At 41.4% G+C, this 22542-nt stretch overlaps 2 protein-coding genes across 2 annotated transcripts; both read left to right on the forward strand.

Moving 5' to 3' along the window:
- Positions 1 to 4393: 4393 nt before the first annotated feature.
- LOC128244487 (sodium- and chloride-dependent transporter XTRP3-like) lies at positions 4394 to 11622 on the forward strand. The gene is made up of 13 exons (XM_052962489.1): positions 4394 to 4466; positions 5290 to 5433; positions 6220 to 6360; positions 6628 to 6791; positions 7093 to 7254; positions 7663 to 7773; positions 8213 to 8414; positions 8639 to 8847; positions 9124 to 9334; positions 9838 to 9997; positions 10560 to 10722; positions 11043 to 11152; positions 11355 to 11622. The coding sequence occupies exons 1-13, from the start codon at positions 4394 to 4396 to the stop codon at positions 11620 to 11622; spliced, it is 2118 nt and encodes a 705-aa protein (XP_052818449.1).
- A 2300-nt stretch (positions 11623 to 13922) lies between these two features.
- Positions 13923 to 17283, forward strand: LOC128242678 (E3 ubiquitin/ISG15 ligase TRIM25-like). Its single transcript, XM_052959923.1, has 3 exons — positions 13923 to 14967; positions 15509 to 15649; positions 15972 to 17283. The coding sequence occupies exons 1-3, from the start codon at positions 14038 to 14040 to the stop codon at positions 16935 to 16937; spliced, it is 2037 nt and encodes a 678-aa protein (XP_052815883.1). The 5' UTR covers positions 13923 to 14037; the 3' UTR covers positions 16938 to 17283.
- Positions 17284 to 22542: the final 5259 nt, after the last annotated feature.

Here is a 22542-nt window from a genome sequence, read left to right on the forward strand (position 1 = left end):
AATAATTGTTAAAAAAAATACTTCATTTCATTTCAGAAAACCTTTCAGTAACCCTTTCCTACCCATTCTGTAAATAGAACGACCCGCTTGTAACCGGAAGCATTTTTTCAAATGGCGTCACAATAACGCGGGAAAAGATCAACCACTTGAAATCACTTTGAACGTAAAATTCATACACTTATGGCAACAATTCAGTTAAATTTCAAAAAAGAATAACACTTTCTAAAATGTTAATTTATATTTCACGGGACCTGCTGACACAGATCAATATTTTTCATGTATATTATTATGCAATGAATTGCGATCCGAACATATCCGAAGATGTTACGTTCATCGATTGAGGGAATGACGTCACCATTACGTCATATGTACTTCCGTTGTGTGGAAAATTCTCAATAAAAAAAAAGTTGTTATGATTGATAGACATGTTTTCACATGCTCAATACACTGTAAATCAAAACTATCATTATTCCTGAAAGTTTTATACCTTAAGTATCTATTCTTGCTTGATTTATCATTTAGAGTACAGATTAAAGCATTAACCGCTGCCCTATAGTTGAAAGGTCATTTTGGAAGATCTGTCATGGCGGACGGTGCAATTTTTAGAGTTTGTTTTTCAAGTGGAGTGATTTTTCTTAGGAATAACTTGACCCCCCTTTTTATTGGCTTAAAAGGTAATTTAAAGCTTGTACTTTAAGAATATGTGTGGTTATCATAGCCTGCATTCGCTCGAAATGCCTTTAAATGTTGTCTAAAAATTATAATTGTACATTGAATTATATAGGGAATAACAATGGGGTGTGTAACCTAAACGCATTTGCCGAAAGGCATTTCATTTAAGGAATGGAAGTTGAGGTGTAAATATATTTAGATATACACTGGAAACGATGACGACGAGAAGTGTGTAAACGGTGGTAGTTGTTACAACGGCAAAATGGTTGTTAACAACGGTGGTTTAAGTGGTAACAACGGGGTACACTCAAAAGCCCCCCCTATCAAAAGCCCCCCGTTCAAAAGCCCCCCCTATCAAAAGCCCCCCGTTCAAAAGCCCCCCCTCAAAATGGGCAAGTGGTTCAAAAGCCCCCCCACTAAAAAAATAAATACATATATATATATTTTTATAACATTTTTTTTAAATATTATGATGAAATTTAATATAACCATTAATATATATATATGTTTTTTTCAATGGTCACTTTTTTTAGTTTACAAAACTGTTCAATACCGTTAATTAATGTATAACATGTACAGTACTTTTTTACTTTTAAATTTTCAAGCAATTTTCTTCGAAGCAATAAAAAATATATTTGTTTTATTGTCATTTTTTAGGCGATTGGTTTACTCAATTTGGCAATATTTTATCATTAATTACGATTGACATTTTAGCTAATAAATATTCATGAGGTATCAATTATTTCAATAATCAGTGATGAATGTGTTAACTATGATGCTCATTTTAATCTATGTTTACATTGTCCTAATATTTCACTGCAAAGAAACAGTTCATTTACAATTCAATAATTATAGCCCTTGAATGCATTATCGACATAACTCAATGTGAACTTCATACTCATCTTATTTTGTTGATGTTTGACAAATCTACATATCCTTATGTTAATCTTAGTCAGCTGGCTATTATCTGCAGATCTTTATTTTCCACCAGAATATATAGAATATATATAGGGAAAAACAGTATAGATACATAAAGGTACTTATAAATGTTAATAATCAAATTAAAGATATTTATTCATTTAATTGTCTTACACTGTTATCCTTTCAATTCCTTATCCTTGTATGAGTCCTTGTATGAGTCCTTGTCCGAGTTGAGTTGAGCCAGATCAAACACACCGTTCACTTGCTGATTACCAAGTCAATATGCTAATATTCTATCAATATGCTAATATTCTATCCAAATGAAACTCCAAGCTACTTGGTGTTTCGTCAGGAATAAGATTTCCAACAAAAAATTGACCCGAAAGCACTAAAGCACTAAAGTAGCCTAATTTATCGAATTAGTGCAGGAAATTAACGTAAAATAGGGTTAAAATGTCTGATCTGGATCTACTCAATAAAATATGACAACATTCTTCAATTGGTTTAAACTTATGGAACAAAATTATATTGAGGGGGGGCTTTTGAACGGGGGGGCTTTTGAACGGGGGGGCTTTTGAACGGGGGGGCTTTTGATAGGGGGGGCTTTTGAACGGGGGGCTTTTGAACGGGGGGGCTTTTGATAGACACTCGTAACAACATCGGCCTTGGGCCCGTTTCAAATAAAGGTTCTAGTCGTAATTTCAATATTCATAAATCTGTATAAACGTCATAAATGTTATTTTTATAACTTTGTGTTTATTTAGTTTATACTGATTTCTTTTGGCTCCATTGTTGCGATGGGTCTGTTTTTATTAACTTTGTCTTCATTTAATTTATACTAATTTCTTTAAGCTCGATTGTGACGAAAGCTTATAGCTTAAAGTATCACTCTCGAGTCTGTTCCTTGGTAAGAACCAGTATTTGCTGTCCATTTTGGGAGGCCAGGAGAAATAACCCCTGGTGATGATCGAACACAAAACCTCTTGGGTGAGGGGGGCGGGGGCACCTATACCACTAGACCACTCTCACCCTATCTGTGTTCGTTTCTGATACTGACTAAAGTTCACTTCACACAAAAGTGTACCAATACAAAGAAACTATGGAGTTAAACGATTTCATTACCACTAAAATGTTTAAGATCTTTCTTGAAACTGTCGCAGAGTCTTAAAAAACGACCGATAAAAACGTAATCAGCAACGATGGAAGAAAACGCAACGATGGTCGGAGTGTAATCATTAGCGGTGGGAGGCTAACAGCAGCATTTGAGGGTGTAACAGCGACACAATCGTCATAAAAAAATAAATTAGAATTCCAAATCAAAGTTTAGCAAACCGAACAAAAAAATACATAGCTTTAAAGTTCAACTTGTAATATTATAGGACTGTCGAGATGGTTAAAGAAATGAAAATCTAGAACTGAAAGATGTTTTCCTTTCTCAAACATATACTGGCTCATTTTGTTTGTTTTAGTACTTAGCACAGTAGTGTTACGATATTGTCAGAAAGTAAATATCATTTGTTACAAGTTTTGGTAACCAAATGGCAAAACAAATTATTATAATACTATTCGGGTTTCTTTTGTTATGTTTTGTATTTGAATTCATGCAACCATGGTTTATAGGTCCGTGATATTAGTGATTGATAGGCAAATTCAACACCCGTTTCATTATTTTCTTGTACTTTTTGAAATGAGAACCTTTTCACAACTTCCTCATTTGTTCATGCTACTGATGATTTTTAGTCAAAGGCGCTTTGCATTTAGTAAAAAAAGACATGGGATGTTTTGTCCATGAGAGTTTTTGTCCTATATCCTGACATCACATATACACATTATATTGGAAACCGACTAACTCACCCTTGTCGCCAACCCACACTTTTTACATACGTGTATTTCTACACTAAACCTAGTATATATTATTACGATTATAGTTGAACACCGTGAGAGGGAATATGTCCGTCTGTGTCAATCATGCTGAATATACAACGACACTGATGACAATAACAGCGAAATTGTACTAAAGTTTAGGGAATAAAACAAAACCGACGTTCTATTATATTTATCTTATTATTTGGGGGTGGGGGTCGGTGGGGTGGGATTATTACAACATGAAATTATTAGTTATATTTAATGTGAAAAGGATATTCCCAATTAGGATGTTTTGGATATTGTCATTTAAAACAAAATAATTTCATTTAGTGGTTTCTGGTTATAAACCAACGCTAGAAAGATGTAAAATATAAAACAGTTCTATATTTCAGACTTATACATATTCAATGTATACATTGTAAATATTCATGGACATAAAGTATGCACCTGATGACCCCTAGATGATTTGGTACCAATTAACTTATTATAAAGTGTCAGATGATAAGCCGAAGAACAAACATATTGTAAATATCTTGCCCCAGGCCCCGATGCATTCTAAGACAAACAATGTGCGAAATTGATCATTATCGCGTAATATGACGTAATCAGTTAGCAGACGACCAATCGCCGGATGCACTGGCTTCGGAAGACAGCGTGAAAGTCGTCTGCTTTAGCGTCTGTTTAAAGAAACCGAATAGCAGACGACACTTTTCCGGGTATTCCGCCCTCCACGTGCCAAGTGTCAAGTACATGTAAGCAATAAACGGGTTTTGACATATTGTCGAAGTAGAAAAATCGAGTCTGGGTGTTCAGATGTTAATTTCAAAGTTTCATTTAATATCGTTAGTATACTGACATTGTTTCGAACGAAAGGACGTGCAGCTAGCTGTTTAAAAATTGTGGACATTATAAATCAAGACCATTTTTGGTTGCCATGGATTTGGACAAGAGTGAGACTGCGGTAGCAGCGGATTCCACAGACGGGCTTATAACTAATAAGAGAAAAGGTATGTACAATAATAAGATACTTCATCCTAGTGAAACAACATTAAAGGTGAACGATCCGTTAACTTAAAAGAAAAAAGTGGCCCAGTGAATTTTACGAGTAGTTAAACATGTATGTTTTTATCAATTTAAAATTAAAATATTAAATTATTTAAACTTGAATTCCCTCTATGATACGATCTATTGCAAACACGTTTTGCACCTAACAGCCTTATTAAGGCTTTAGTTGACCATTTTTGTTTGTTTAGATACGGTCTTCTAATGAACCAGGTATTTTTTGAGCGTCCTCCGTTTCGGGAGGAATATTCCCTTAGTGTATTTTTGTAGATATGTGTTGCATAAACAATGGTAACAAGTACCATGGACTGCATATAAATAACGTTGGAAACAATTTTAGCACTGTTTTAGACACGAATCCCTCATATTTATTTTCAGGTCTAGTTTTTTTGTTCTGTCGTCATTCCGGATGAAAGAAGTTTATATATATTCACGGCGTGGTGTAACAAACAATTCCTAAGGCGATCATCACATAGCTCTGTCACGAAAATATATTTTATATTATATAAATAGATGGTAAAAAATTGTCTTGATATGTCATATGATTACCTTTTAAACAAAATCAAAGGACTGAAATGCCATATTTCAGTGTCCAAGCCATGTGGAAATAACCTTTGATACATCATTTACGAAAATATCTCCATATTCATTCATCCAAAGGGTCGGGATTCCGATGCAACAGCTCGAGTCAAGCGCGACATGGGGGACAAAAAGGTCCAGTTCATCCGTGAAGATACCATATGTGATTTAAAACTGTTTTTTCCCCAGAGTCGAAAGATTCCGATGCCGCGGCGTCAACCGAGCGGGAGACGTGGGACAACAAGGTCCAGTACATTCTCGCTGTGGTCGGCTTCGCCGTTGGGCTTGGTAATGTTTGGAGGTTCCCATACCTCGCACAGAAAAACGGCGGAGGTATGTCGGCAACTTACCGTTATTGATTTTTTTTTAAATAAATGACACTGATTATTGTATACTATTAACGATATACATTTATACGGACATATTTATCATGGACGAAGTCTTGCTTTATTATTTATATAAAATGTCCACTTATTAAAAACTTTAAATACATGGTGAAGCTTATTAAAAGCCAGATTTTGACGACAAAGCTTATTTAAAGCTTGATATAGATGGCAAAGCTTATTTGTGGCTTGATATAGATAGTGAAGCTTATTTATGGCTTGATATAGATGGCAAAGCTTATTTATGGCTTGATATAGATGGCAAAGCTTATTTATGGCTTGATATAGATGGTGAAGCTTATTTATGACTTGATATAGATGGCAAAGCTTATTTATGGCTTGATATAGATGGCAAAGCTTATTTATGGCTTGATATAGATGGCAAAGCTTATTTATGGCTTGATATAGATGGTGAAGCTTATTTATGGCTTGATATAGATGGCAAAGCTTATTTATGGCTTGATATAGATGGCAAAGCTTATTTATGGCTTGATATAGATGGTGAAGGTGGCAATAAAGCCTTGGTGATGATAATGATGATTTCATTTTATTTGTCCTTTCGCAATAAAACGATCATATTCAAAGAAGGGATTTATCATGGCCTAAGCATATTTATCCATAACAGACTTCATAAAGATAGCACGATTTTCACTCATAAAAATGATACCTGAACTTTTAAGGAACTACTTTATGTCTCAACGATTTTCGTTCATGTAGTGCTAAACCCCAATTCCAGGCGCGTTCCTGATCCCGTACACGCTTATGTTGGCGATCGAGGGTATCCCGATATTTTACCTGGAGCTTGCGGTCGGTCAGCGCCTCCGGAAGGGAGCCATCGGCGCCTGGAACGACATTTCACCTTACCTTGGCGGTATTGGTACGTGAATCGTCCATTATTGACTGGCATCAAAAAATATTATTTCAACATGCAAACAGGTTTTTAGTTTAAATATACTATTAAACGGCCTTTTATGAACCATATTAAGAATTATCCAAATATAAATTGCCATCTATGCCATTAAATAATGACTGCTATATGCATCCAATCAATCGTTCAAATTATATTGATCTATCGATCAATTACTATCACATCATGTCACGACGAAAGATAATCTTTTATCGAATGCTTTCATATTATTTGCAGGTATTGCCAGCGCCATCGTGTCTTTCTGGGTCGCCTTCTACTACAACACGATTATCGGCTGGTGCCTGTATTACCTGGTACAGAGCTTCCGGTCACCACTCCCCTGGGCCGCATGCCCCACCACGCAGACCGGAAATGTCACCGCACCCGTTATGGAGTGCGAGGTGAGAAACCTTTCGCCTTAATAAGATAAGTCAACAGTAGAAGTGTGAGGGCACATCCGGCATAACAAAATAATAATGTCCCAACCCCTCTGACTGCGAAAAATATGCTTTTAATTAGTACTAATACATTACAATCAGTAAACAGTTTTCATCTTTTGAATATTTAAAACAGCACGAGCATCACATTAACAAAGCAATAATCAGTAGTTGTTTCTGAATTGATTTCAGCAAAATAGGCCAAAAATTACTTTTAGAATTTAATATAAATGCCACGTTTTAAGAATTTATATTTGTCTTGCAGCTTAGTTCACCCACGACATATTTCTGGTACCGGGAGACGCTGAACATCTCGCCGGAAGTGGGGGTGGGCGGCCAGGTAAACTGGTGGATTGTGGTATCGGTTCTCGCGGCCTGGCTCGTTGTCTTCTTGTGCATCTTTAAGGGCATCACCACCAGCGGAAAGGTACCTGGCGTGTTATTCAGTCGTTTTGAGAAAGGGCCCAGGGCCATGAGAAAGATGAGGGAGGGTTGTCCATGTAAGGGCATCGGAATGGAGTAAAAGTTTGACTACAAATGTGTCAGAATAAATAAAACACAGATTGGCTATGCCCTGCTTTAACTTTTGAACAGGCTGTTATTGGAACACGACACGGCATAAGTAAAACGGGATTTGTGATCATCGCTTGAAAGATTTTAAGGAAAAAGAACAAAATTAAAATGCTATAACATTTAGCGAGAAATACAAGTTACAAGTTCTTATGATTGTATAAATGTTACACAAACTTTGCATGGACTGTTATTGATAAGTCCAGGAATTGATGTGTTTGATACGACTTGACAGGTCTCTCATGTCTTGAACTTGCTTTTTAAGGTGGTTTACATCACGGCGACGTTCCCTTACCTGGTGCTCGTGATTTTCTTCTTCCGGGGCGTCACGCTTGAAGGCTTCCATCATGGCGTCGCTCGCTTCTTTACACCGGACGTAAGTAGACGTTCATCTCCGCCCAGTTTAAGAGCTCCAAGGCCCGAGGACATAACTTTTCTCTAGCTTTCAAAGTTTGAATTGAACACATCAGTTATCGTTGTTGACATTTCATATGACTTGCTCCTATAGAAGTAGGAGAAGAGGTTGTTTAACTCATTACTGTATTAGGGTTTTAGCAAACAGTTTTTGTATAATCTTCAATTTTCAGAATTTTAAGTTTTAAGCAAAACAAAAAAGACCGTCGTTAACAATTCTATGTAGGGAGGACAGTGCCAATGCTGGTCTCCATGAGGGCAGGTGGGCGCTACCAAAATATGACATAGTGCAAACATAAGTATTACAGCAACACATGCTTCGCAAAAATACGATGAATATCCGAATGTGAATGAAAGCATCATTTTCCTCGGTACATAAATATACATTAACCCTATTGCAGTTCAGCCGCCTGGCGGACCCGCAGGTGTGGTTGGAGGCTGCTACCCAGATCTTCTTCTCCCTAGGCCTGGCGTTCGGAGGCCTGATCGCGTTCGCGAGCTACATGCCCGTCCGAAACAACTGCTACAAGGACGCCGTGCTCGTCTCCGTCATCAACTGCGGCACCTCCGTCTTTGCCGGCGTTGTCGTCTTCTCCATTCTCGGTGAGCTGATCTGATGCCATTTGATTAAATTAATTAGTAATTGAAGCCATTTTGTGGTTAACTTGACAGATGTTTTTTTTATAAGCTAACATGAACGTTTAGAAATAAATTATAAATGCTAGTACAAGATATCTTCAAATTCAATGATATCCGTTTTTTGAAAGCTGTGAAAATGATATCAAGTCTTACACAAACCATGTTGAAAATGAAATTTTCCATTCTAGGTTTCAAGGCAACCCAAAGTTTTAAGGCTTGCGAGGCCGGGCGAGCGGCCGAGCTGGTGCGGCTGTTCAACACGACTGAAGCGCTGGTTCCGGCGGCCGGGTCGCTCGCCAATTTTACGGTTTGGGACAACGACACTTCCGGTTGGTACACGGTCATTGGCGAGATGCCTGCACTTCCAGTCTGCAGCCTTGAACAGGAACTAGAAAAGGTATGTGGCCAAAACTTCCGTCTTAATGATTGTCACCACTCTGTGATTGAAGAGAACACATTTTTAAAGAAAACATCCATGCATTTATCTTTTTATGTCTATTATTAATAAATTGCTCAATGACATCGAACGACGGCATTGTCATTAAATTAAACAACAGTGTTCATTGATTCATCTAGTATTGGACAGATCACTTGGTCAAATTGGTCGAATAAACCATGTGTTGTATGTGTTGACGAAATGAATGACGTGTCACCCATATTTCTCCCCTTGCAGTCTGCGTCGGGTACAGGTCTGGTGTTTATCGCGTTCACAGAGGCCATCAATCAGTTCCCGGTCCCGCAGCTGTGGGCGGTGCTGTTCTTCCTCATGCTGCTCACCCTGGGGCTCGACTCCATGTTCGGAATGGTGGAGAGTGTGGTCACCTCCCTTATGGACCTCAACCTACCCGCCCGCATCCCCGGCCTCACCAAGACACATTTGTTCAGTATGTTCACATTATGTGTACTCTAAATTTAAGTAATACTCGTATTTTATATTAATACATACAACTTTGAGTGATAAACCTTTAACAACTTACAAAATAATTAGTTTATTTCACCGATTACTGATAACAAGATTTTAACTGTGTATTTAATAACTGAAACAGCACTAATATTAAATGACTGGTGAGTCCTAAAAGAGTTACAGTGATCAACTATCGTCTCATAACGTCTATTAGGTCGAATTAGCGTGTTTTCTGCACATTTTTCCTTCATAGGAAACATTGTTTCCGAGATACATTCATCATTTTCGGTAAATTAAAAAACTAGAGGTGTGGGGCCTTAGGGTACACACACTGTTGTCCGTTTGGGGGTGGGGGGGGGTGCTATTAAATGCTACTCCCACGTGCTCGTACCCTGTGTTTTTCTTCTATCCATAATTCAAGGAAGCGTTTTGCCATTATGCCAGTGTCCAGTACTAACTTAGTGTTTTTCTTCTCTTCACCAGTCGTGGTGTGCGGGTTCTCGGCGGTGCTATCGCTGGCGTTCTGCCATCAGGCGGGACCCTATGTCTTCATCCTGTTTGACGAGTACAGCGGAAACCTGCCCCTCCTTATTGTCGCCCTCGCCCAGGTCATCGCCATCTCATATGTATACGGCCTTAAGAGGTGAGTGCTCGAGCAATGCTATTCTTACAGGTTACAATTATGATTATCATGTATATCATGTCGTTTTCGTACACTACATAATGCAGTTATGCGACAGACAATTGTAACCACTGCCCCACAGGTCCGGGGGTATACAGGGGATAGCCGGGGAAATGGGCCGTGTTTTAACCTTTCAGTTGGCCCCGCAGTGCCGGGTGATTGCGGTGGTTTTATCTTCGCTTTAAGTATAGCGGGGAATGGGCCTTACCTAGGGCCCCTGGGGTGCGAGGGGCACTTGGCGGGGATTTTACCACCTGTTCTTCTCCGCAGGGCGGGGATTTTAGCCGGGGTTGGCTAGACTGAAAGTCAAAGTCCCCGCTATTCCCCGGACCGGGGGTGGGGCGTGGTTACAATTGACTGGTGCATAAAATACCACTGAAACTGTCTGTATGCAGTTGTTCGTCAACCATTGGCAGGAAGCGATCGCTACTTGTCATTTCTACTGATTAATCGAGACGAGTCTCTTCTTTAAAGCGATCTTGTTATGTTGTGGAAACTTATGCTTTAATCCCGGATGTTGTAGGTTCGGTGACGACATCGAGCTGATGACCGGATCGAGGCCCAACTGGTACTGGCTGGCGTGCTGGAAGTATGTGTCCCCACTCGCCATGTCGCTCATCTTGCTCGCATCCCTGGCCAAGATTGCCGCTTCCGGTGCCCCCTACCAAGCATGGCACGCTGACATCGTGAGTACATGATATGATATAATTATCATTTTCTAGAATTATGTACTTTACTGTACAGTTTACTTTTGTATCCGTTTAAAAAGACGAGGCGCCGCGATTAAAAAAAAGTAGTCGATTTGTTAAATAGAGAACTTGTGCAAAAAATAGAACATTAATAAAAAGATCGACTGAGTGGAAAATAACGCGTTATGTTAACCGACAATAGATTAGACAAAAAAGAAACGAAATTCAAACACAAAAAAGCTTCGATTTTGCTGCTTTCTCAAAAAGTATATAGTTATTCAAAGCCTTGTTTATATATTTTCTTCAACCAATTTCAGGGTGAAAACATAAGTTTGGAGTGGCCCGGCTGGTGCAAGTTCTTCGCCGCCTTCCTCATTCTCACCCCCACAATCTGGGTGCCAGGGGTCGCTGTCGTGAAGTACTTCCGGTAAGCATGCGTATAGTTGATAATTTTTCATTGCCTAAACTCTCGTTAAAAATATTCTAGTGATATATAAATCAAGTAGGTATCTGTAAGCGCAATCAGTATTTTTCAATAAAATAGCTTCAGCAATACCAGTGCAAAAAAGTAATGGAACTATGTATCCTTTAATTTTAATGGTAGTAAATAGTATTTTGATAATTTTCAGTCTGTATAACTGGACACAAGCTGAACCCGCATTTTTCCCGCGGGAGGATCTGCTGATGGAACTTACCGGAAACCAGGTTGGCACGAACATTTCCGAGTGGGAGAGAAAGCTGTTCTATTGGATGCCTCGCTGTGGGCTGGCCAATGAAATGGACGAAGAGGACGGGACTTCCACGGTGACGTCAGACAGTGCGAGCGGCAGTGCAGACGACAATGATGCGGACGTCGTTGAAAAAGTCAACTTGGAAACAGAAGACACCCGCTGCTAGACCTTGATGTGTGAGGACCTTGATGTGTGTGAGGACCTTGATGTGTGTGAGGACCTTGATGTGTGAGGACCTTGATTTATGAGACCCTTGATGTGTGAGGACCTTGATTTATGAGGACCTTGATGTGTGAGGTCCTTGGTTTATGAGACCCTTGATGTGTGAGGACCTTGATTTATGAGGACCTTGATTTATGAGGACATAGTTGTGTGTCGTTTGTACCAAAGAACTGAGACTATGGACTAAATGGGTATTTTAAAGTGAGTGAGTTTTATTTAAATATTTTAATAAGCTAACGTTCATTGTCAGTACATTTGATAGAATGTATGTAATCATTTACTGTACATGTATATACAACACTCATATTAATACTACGCATAATGATTTTCAAAGACTCAATAGTTGACATTATTTATGAATTATGGTAATTGTATTCCGAATATTTTAGATACAATTTATTGTCTCAGGAATGTTGTCTCAAATGTTTTAATGCTGCCTTTTTATAATGTTTTATATTTTGTATTTTTACTTGCTTAATAAAGATTTTTACAATAAGATGAAGTTTGTTTCTATCATAATAAATTAATAAGCATGTAGTTGTGCATAGTGCATCTATACTTGCTTTGTTTGCCTTGATTTCGGTCTATTTCTGTGCAACATATTGACATATTTACCAGGAGATATACACGCCAGTTTGCATAATAAATCGGACAATTTGAGAATTCTGTTCGTGTTGACAGTCCAACATTAACCGTGTTTTTAACCTAAACATATATCATCATATCCTTAACAACCTTTCACACCGTTAATGGTGAAACTCCTTACAGAAATTGCTTAAACTTATGTATGAGTAAAATATCTGTCGTTTGCTGTCAGTTTCTTCGCGTAATTGATCCCATGCATCGATCGTATTATGTTCCGTCTCGTGGGCGCTCGTATATATCAGTAATAGTTACATGGCAGAAGTAAAAATTAGTATGGGCGGAGTGAACGTAGCGAACGAGCCCATCTTATTCATTATGAAATAACCTCAGGTCATCTAACTGACTTAGGGCGTTTTTGTTGATACCAAACCAGTTTCAGTTTTGGTGTCAATGGTTTCAGCAGTTTCGAACTCGGTTTTGATAGTTTGGCTTGAAGTAACGTGGTTGATCACTTTCCGCCATGTTGGTTTCAAAGTAAACTAGTTTTCGGATGGAACGAACCAATGAAACCGCCTCCGGTAGGGGTCTCAATAGTTTCGAAAACCGGTTTCGGTTTTTGTTAAAAAAGCGATAAAACTGGTTTTGGTTTTATTTGAAACTGTAACAACAAATGCACAGTTCGTGAAACGGAAATAAAACCGAAACCCGTTTATAGCCAACAAAAACGCCCTTAGATTATAGTTGATACATTGGCAACGCAAAATCTGACGCAGGGAATGTGTATCGGATGAGTGGCAGTAGTCGGACCTTTAAACACCCGCGAAATGTGAAATTCTTAACGAGTCTAGTTCTTAATAATTGCCTATCTGCAATTTCATTGGATTAAAATGTACGTTGTATTACAAGCATATATTTGTAAGAGTTAAATAATAAATACACCTGACACCAATATTTTTTATTTCTATAACTTATAAGTTGGTAAAATGTATAAAGACGATAATTCTTATATGAGAAACATCTACTGGTTGACGGTACATTTCCGAACAGGACACAGCACTACTAAATACTAAATTTAGTTTTATTTGTTTATGTTAGTACGTCTGATTATTTGGTAATGTAGACACGACGTATGTTTGACGCATTGCTGTCATCGGCGGCACCGGCGTTAATGTCATCGTCGTCGTGATGATATTCTGGCTAGAATAAGGAAACCTTGAAACAATGTTAAGTGAAACTGGATACATACGAATGTTAGCGCCACCCATCGCCTAAGCTAAATCGCTTGTTGAGCTATTAACCTTGGTCGACATTGAGAGGAAATACAGGCGAGCATTGTCACCCATTACAGAGCTTATTTTCAAAATGAGAAGTGATAAAATATAATCTAGTTTTAAATTAAAACAGAAGGGAAACGCAACTGTCTCGCCGAAAATAAAGAGTGTTAACATTACATCGATGGAATTAATGGCAAAAACGGAATGCAAGCAGAATATATGTATTTTTTCTTATACTTTGATTACAATTCACCGACACATTGTATTTAAATAACTTGTTCAAACCATATCTTGTTTCATGGGAATTGACTCGAGTCATGTATTACATTGATTACCGTCCATGTGATTTTTCTTCTGTGACGATCAACCATTGTCTTAAGTTGTGAAAGTTTCAAAAGACCTACAAGCATATTAAAATATTGAATACTTCAATAGTGAGTTCTTAACTGAGCATTGTGGTTGGCGTTATGTAGAAATGTATTTCCACAGTAACAGCGCTCATGGACGACGGAAAAATGGACGTTTCCCGCACGGAAACGGAGTCGGAAATCGGAGAAACGTTTAAACTTACGGAACCTCGCTTAAGCCGCCGGCGATCATCTATTAACGCGTTTTCAGATGAACTTTTAAATTGCCAGTTGTGCCATAGTCGTTTTAAAAATCCTAAAAGCTTAACTTGCCTGCATTCATTCTGTGAAACCTGCTTGGACGTATTCATAGCGAAACTACCGGGAGCCAAGAACCGCTTCTTCCCTTGTCCGGTTTGTCGAGAATTAAATCCCGTGCGGAAAAGGTCCGACGAAGACGAGATGTCATTCAAGGCGCCGATATCCACCCGGTCCTCGTTCGCGTCTCTTCCCTCCCCGACAGAGAGAACAGAGCGCACAATGGCGCTCACCCTTCGGAACGACCGCCGCTGTGATCCGTGCACGGAGAACGGAGAGACCATTCAGGCGCTGTATTGGTGCCCCACCTGCCGCGAGGCGCTCTGTGACATGTGTACGAAGAGCCACCGTGGTATGCGGATCACCAAAACGCATGCCCTGATGGACATAGACGACGCACGTGAACGTCCTACTCGCATGATCCAGTCGCACGAGATCTGCCCTGACCACCGCGGGAAGCTGCTCGATATGTACTGCCAGAACCATCAGTATCCGGTCTGTGCTACATGTGTTGCAGTCGGCCATCGTCACTGCGACACTATACTCGCCACAGCGCGCAACAACCGGAAAGCGCGCTCCAAGAAGACCAACCAGACTCTGCAGCAGCGCCTCCGGCACGCCATACACATTGTGGAGAGCGTCATGTCCACCAAGGAGAACTCCCACAGCCGCCTCATTTCCCGTAAGGAGTCCATCCTGGACGAGGTCTCCAAGCTGAAGATGTCCGTCATTCAACTGCTCGACGAACTGGAAGAGAAAATGAAGGTAACATAAATCCTATTATCACTGTAATGTTCTAGGAGAATAGGGGTATGCTCCTTAGTTGGTAAACAACCCCTTAGTTGGTAAACAACTAAAAGTATAATTTACACTATATGTGAACTAGAAATTTATTCTACGTGGCACACAGTTCGTTTTTTTTTTTATCAAAGAATACATAAAATAGGTACCATATTTTGTAACAATTTGTAAAGGAAGTGCTTAAGCAGGAGGAAAATAGTTGTTTTTGGTTCTGTCAAGTTATATTAATATAGAAACTGTACTTGCAAACATATACCAGGTCTGAAATAACCCCAGAAATAGCATTTTTAAAGACTATCTGATTCTGAAAATTGTCACTACCTTTAAGGTAAAGACAATTCCTATATCACAGTTAAAGCTATGTCCCAAATATTTGAGCTAAATATTATGTGATCATTGAAAGACTTGACGTTTTTTAAGACATAGTACTTAATAAGGCACAGTTTCACTCGTATTTATTTCGTAATATTTTAAAAACGTTAACACCCACTACTCCCGTCCCCAGGATGAGATAGACACGGTAGCCCGGGACTACGAGGACATCCTGCAGTCCAAGGTTGACCGGAGCCGTGGACTACGCGACTCCATACAGAGCTCCCTCACCATCATGACCAACAACCTAGACAACGGCAGTGACTACCAACAGGTATGCTGAAACTTGCGATGAATCCCATGGCGCTGTGCGTAACCTTTAAACAGAGTTCTATCCATATTTTGAATGTTTAGTGATATACATCATCACGCATGTGTCATGAAACGTCTGTTTTGGCCAGTTTCTACCGACGTCTAGTTTCTCATTTCCCAGATGTTGCAAGATTCATTCCACTTCATTTCACAAACGATGTATAGAAAAAATAAGTAGATGTTCTTTTTGTAGCATTTCTAAATCATTTTCAACACTCGTACAGTAGCATGTTTTAAATCATTAACAGTTCTTCAGTGTTACGTCTGTGCTATCTCCCCTGCAGGTGGTGGCGACCCAGACTATGAGGGACGAGGTTGAGAAGTTCGAGTTGATGGCGGACGAGGAACGCATCGACTACAAAGATGTTGACCTCATCTTTACCCCCGACGAGAACCTTGTCCGGCTGGCCAAACTCGTCGATCGGATGGGGTATGTCGAGATCTCGGAGAAGCGCGAGATTACCAAGCCCTTCCGCAACTGCTCCGCGCAGAAGAATGGGATTTTAAATGGGAAGATTAAAGGCGACCGGAACGGTTGTATCTTCAATTCCGTGGACATCGGTGAGACTGGAGACATAATTCTGTCCGACTTCAACAACTGCAGCGTCAAGTTGTTTGACCAGTTTGGTATGTTTCGGTCCTCCACGAAGCTAAACTCGCCTCCTAGAGGTGTCTGCCTATTCCCTGACAAGATGGCCGCCATCGCTCTTCCGGAAGAAGGCCTTATTAAGTTAATGTCAACTGAGGGGAAATTCCTGTCGCACATCCGCGAATTAGCCACGTCCTTCAAGGCGTACCGGATATGTAACTTTCGGAACAAGTTAATGGGGATCCTTTACTCTAAGGCTTGCAGAAGCTTGTCAATCGTCGAGCGGAATGGCCGGATCGAAAAGACGATTACCCGGAAACGCGACTACAAAGGCCTTGGAGGTGTCGCCTACGATCCCGTCAAGAACTACATGTACATGTCAGATCGCGACGCAATCACTTGCTTTAATGGCGCAGGGAAGCAGATCTTCCGGAACACGTACAGACGGACGGACCTGCGCGGCATGGCCCTGGACTGCCAAGGAAACCTGTACGTATGTTCCCACGACTCCGGACAGGTGCTGCAGATCGGACCGGACGGTGCCCTCGTCAAGTCCATCCTGGTCCCGGTCTCCCCTCAGGACGTCGCAATAGAACCCATGGGCAACAAGATGGTCGTTGTCGGGCTCGGGGAGATCGTGCACGTCTATAACCTTATATGAGCATCTGTAACGCAGACTGCATAACAAGCATAACCGTCATCAAGTGTTTGATATATTTTTCCAACGTTTTGTACCAGTGTTTTGAAATGTGTGATTTTATATTCAGTTCGATTGTCATCCATTTTCATATATGATCCAATTAGTTATTACACTTTTATGTTAAGCTGAACATAACTCTCCAAAAATGTGCCTTAAGTTTTTATATCGTAAATATATGTTTTAAGTGAACATCTGCTTTCCAGTGCCATCTTATCAAGTGTTTGTATCTGATTTTTTTGGGTAAAAACTCACGCTGTTTATTTGAAATGAATATATTTTCAGTTTTAATAAAAGCATTGTCGACTTCGTTCTTCTCAAAACGATAACTGAGTCCTCCTGTAAATATGGTTGATTATTGAGTTGCTTCTCTTAGATTAACGAGCGTTACTTGTTATATTTATCAGACGCCATTTATATAAACAACTACAAGTTGATCGAGATATTTGTTTCAGAATGAAGACATGACCAGCAACAATAACCTTAATGCAATTACATTTGTCGGAAAATATCGTTCAGCTTTCAAACATTGTGTTTTGTTTTCATGGGCCAACCAAATTTATTCTTCGACTGCTTAAGATGCACTCTTACTCCCAAATAAGATTTTCCACAATTAAATATAAAATATAAAATTTAAATTTAAAATTTAAATATTCCAAAAGGGATGAATAAATGTCGAAAATAATGGTTCTTATGAAGAATACCGAGTATCATTAGAAATAAATAAACATAAACACTGTCCTTCTGTCTTATGGGGCTATAGAAGATCACAGTTCATCTTTTAGCATTCACCAATCATTTAATATTTTTGCGCTTTCTGCTACGGTTACAATCTTGTTATCAGTAATTAATATGTTCCATAAATGCATAATTTAGTGAGTATTTAAAGACGTATCAGTCAAAATTGATATTTGTTACGCATGAGTATGTATTGATTTTGAATTAGAGTGTCACTTGACAATCTTATGGACGAACCTTTAACATAGCTTTAATTGACAATATAAACAACCGCCCCAATCTGAGAGATGGTAACAATCATAACAATATACTGCAGAACTCCACGAGTTTTATTGTAATACCTCTTTTACCAATCAGACTAGTTGTCTGTAGTGATGTGTTTCAACAAGTCAAACGAATTTAATCCATTGTTCCACCACGAAATTACTTCCGAGCTCTTCAGGGACACTGGTCAGTTTCATCCAAATTACAACATTATCAAAACTCGATGTTTGAAATTCATATGGTAATTTTGCAAATGAATAATCGTCTTGGAAAATCTAATAAATACTAAATTAAGGCGAGGGAATTGACTTGTATATTCGACAATTGATAGCCAGCCCTGCTTGGCCGGTATTAATTTGTCTCTGTATAATGTTTCTTCCTAATTTAATTGGCGTATAGATCACTCCTATATGACAGGGACGGATTAAGAAGGAACGTATTTCTCGTTTCCTCGGAAACACGCCATATATGTACATTTGTTATGATAAAACACGAAACCTATTGGAGAAGACAGACATCACTATATATAACAGACATCACTAACAGACATCACTAACAGACATCACTAACAGACATCACTAACAACCCCTGTATTGAATGTGCTTTTGACCGACATTAATTAACAAAAATGTATTTCTTTTTTTACCTTCTTGATAGGGGAACATTCACTAACCAACACTATATTAGAAGTCCCACCACACACCGTTCTGAGGCTAACTCTGAACAATGAACTACAAGCGCGCAATTACACACAAGATTGTGGGAATGCCAGACTGATCACCGAACCGAGAAGTGTACTGGGCGGCAGCGCCTAACAAGTCACCGAAATGTCAGAGTACCATTGTATGCACCGAACCAAGAAGTCTACTGGGCGGCAGCGCCTAAAAAGTCACCGAACTGTCAGAGTGCCATTGTATGCACCGAACCACGAAGTGTACTGGGCGGCAGCGCCTAACAAGTCACCGAACTGTCTGAGTGCCATTGTATGCACCGAACCAAGAAATCTACTGGGCACTAGCGCCTAACAAGTCACCGAACTGTCAGAGTGCCATTGTATGCACCGAACCACGAAGTGTACTGGGCGGCAGCGCCTAACAAGTCACCGAATTGTCAGAGTGCCATTGTATGCACCGAACCAAGAAATCTTCTGGGCGCTAGCGCCTAACAAGTCACCGAACTGTCAGAGTGCCATTGTATGCACCGAACCAAGAAGTGTACTGGGCGGCAGCGCCTAACAAGTCACCGAACTCTCAGAGTACCATTGTATGCACCGAACCAAGAAATCTACTGGGCGGCAGCGCCTAACAAGTCACCGAACTGTCAGAGTACCATTGTATGCACCGAACCAAGAAGTCTACTGGGCGGCAGCGCCTAACAAGTCACCGAACTGTCAGAGTGCCATTGTATGCACCGAATCAAGAAATCTACTGTGCGGCAGCGCCTAACAAGTCACCGAACTGTCTGAGTGCCATTGTATGCACCGAACCAAGAAATCTACTGGGCGCTAGCGCCTAACAAGTCACCGAACTGTCTGAGTGCCATTGTATGCACCGAACCAAGAAATCTACTGGGCGCTAGCGCCTAACAAGTCACCGAACTGTCAGAGTGCCATTGTATGCACCGAACCAAGAAATCTACTGGGCGGCAGCGCCTAACAAGTCACCGAACTGTCAGAGTACCATTGTATGCACCGAACCAAGAAGTCTACTGGGCGGCAGCGCCTAACAAGTCACCGAACTGTCAGAGTGCCATTGTATGCACCGAACCAAGAAATCTACTGTGCGGCAGCGCCTAACAAGTCACCGAACTGTCTGAGTGCCATTGTATGCACCGAACTAAGAAATCTACTGGGCGCTAGCGCCTAACAAGTCACCGAACTGTCTGAGTGCCATTGTATGCACCGAACCAAGAAATCTACTGGGCGGCAGCGCCTAACAAGTCACCGAACTGTCAGAGTGCCATTGCATGCACCGAACCAAGAAGTCTTCTGGGCGCTAGCGCCTAACAAGTCACCGAACTGTCAGAGTGCCATTGTATGCACCGAACCAAGAAGTCTACTGGGCGGCAGCGCCTAACAAGTCACCGAACTTTCAGAGTACCATTGTATGCACCGAACCAAGAAATCTACTGGGCGGCATCGCCTAACAAGTCACCGAACTGTCAGAGTACCATTGTATGCACCGAACCAAGAAGTCTACTGGGCGGCAGCGCCTAACAAGTCACCGAACTGTCAGAGTGCCATTGTATGCACCGAGCCAAGAAATATAGTGAGCGGCAGCGCCTAACAAGTCACCGAACTGTCAGAGTGTCATTGTATGCACCGAACCAAGAAGTGTACTGGGCGGCAGCGCCTAACAAGTCACCGAACTGTCAGAGTGCCATTGTATGCACCGAACCAAGAAGTCTACTGGGCGGCAGCGCCTAACAAGTCACCGAACTTTCAGAGTACCATTGTATGCACCGAACCAAGAAATCTACTGGGCGGCATCGCCTAACAAGTCACCGAACTGTCAGAGTACCATTGTATGCACCGAACCAAGAAGTCTACTGGGCGGCAGCGCCTAACAAGTCACCGAACTGTCAGAGTGCCATTGTATGCACCGAGCCAAGAAATATAGTGAGCGGCAGCGCCTAACAAGTCACCGAACTGTCAGAGTGTCATTGTATGCACCGAACCAAGAAGTGTACTGGGCGGCAGCGCCTAACAAGTCACCGAACTGTCAGAGTGCCATTGTATGCACCGAACCAAGAAATCTATTGGGCGGCAGCGCCTAACAAGTCACCGAACTGTCAGAGTACCATTGTATGCACCGAACCAAGAAGTCTACTGGGCGCTAAAGCCTAACAAGTCACCGAACTGTCTGAGAGCCATTGTATGCACCGAACCTGGAAATCTACTGGGCGCTAGCGCCTAACAAGTCACCGAACTGTCTGAGTGCCATTGTATGCACCGAACCACGAAGTGTACTGGGCGGCAGCGCCTAACAAGTCACCGAACTGTCAGAGTACCATTGTATGCACCGAACCAAGAAATATACTGGGCGACAGCGCCTAACAACGCACCGAACTGTCAGTACCATTGTATGCACCGAACCAAGAAATCTACTGTGCGGCAGCGCCTACCAAGTCACCGAACTGTCAGAGTACCATTGTATGCACCGAACCAAGAAATATACTGGGCGCTAGCGCCTAACAAGTCACCGAACTGTCAGAGTACCATTGTATGCACCGAACCAAGAAATATACTGGGCGCTAGCGCCTAACAAGTCACCGAACTGTCGAGAGTGCCATTGTATGCACCGAACCACAAAGTCTTCTGGGTGGCAGCGCCTAACAAGTCACCGAACTGTCAGAGTGCCATTGTATGCACCGAACCAAGAAGTGTACTGGGCGGCAGCGCCTTACAAGTCACCGAACTGTCAGAGTGCCATTGTCTGCACCGAACCAAGAAGTCTACTGGGCGGCAGCGCCTAACAGGTCACCGAACTGTCAGAGTACCATTGTATGCACCGAACCAAGAAGTCTACTGGGCGGCAGCGCCTTACAAGTCACCGAACTGTCAGAGTGCCATTGTCTGCACCGAACCAAGAAGTCTACTGGGCGGCAGCGCCTAACAGGTCACCGAACTGTCAGAGTACCATTATATGCACCGAACCCACAAGTCTAATGGGCGCTAGCGCCTAACAAGTCACCGAATTTTCTGAGTGCCATTGTATGCACCGAACCAAGAAATCTACTGGGCGCTAGCGCCTAACAAGTCACCGAACTGTCTGAGTGCCATTGTATGCACCGAACCACGAAGTGTACTGGGCGGCAGCGCCTAACAAGTCACCGAACTGTCAGAGTGCCATTGTATGCACCGAACCAAGAAGTCTACTGGGCGGCAGCGCCTAACAAGTCACCGAACTGTCAGAGTACCATTGTATGCACCGAACCAAGAAATCTACTGGGCGGCAGCGCCTAACAAGTCACCGAACTGTCAGAGTACCATTGTATGCACCGAACCAAGAAGTCTACTGGGCGGCAGCGCCTAACAAGTCACCGAACTGTCAGAGTACCATTGTATGCACCGAACCAAGAAATCTACTGGGCGGCAGCGCCTAACAAGTCACCGAACTGTCAGAGTACCATTGTATGCACCGCACCAAGAAATATACTGGGCGGCAGCGCCTAACAAGTCACCGAACTGTCAGAGTACCATTGTATGCACCGAACCAAGAAATCTACTGGGCGGCAGCGCCTAACAAGTCACCGAACTGTCAGAGTGCCATTGTATGCACCGAACCAAGAAATATACTGGGCGCTAGCGCCTAACAAGTCACCGAACTGTCAGAGTGCCATTGTATGCACCGAACCAAGAAGTCTACTGGGCGGCAGCGCCTAAAAAGTCACCGAACTGTCAGAGTGCCATTGTATGCACCGAGCCACGAAGTGTACTGGGCGGCAGCGCCTAACAAGTCACCGAACTGTCTGAGTGCCATTGTATGCACCGAACCAAGAAATCTACTGGGCACTAGCGCCTAACAAGTCACCGAACTGTCAGAGTGCCATTGTATGCACCGAACCA

The sequence above is a fragment of the Mya arenaria genome, chromosome 8, assembly GCF_026914265.1.
Source record: "Mya arenaria isolate MELC-2E11 chromosome 8, ASM2691426v1".
Taxonomy (NCBI): domain Eukaryota; kingdom Metazoa; phylum Mollusca; class Bivalvia; order Myida; family Myidae; genus Mya; species Mya arenaria.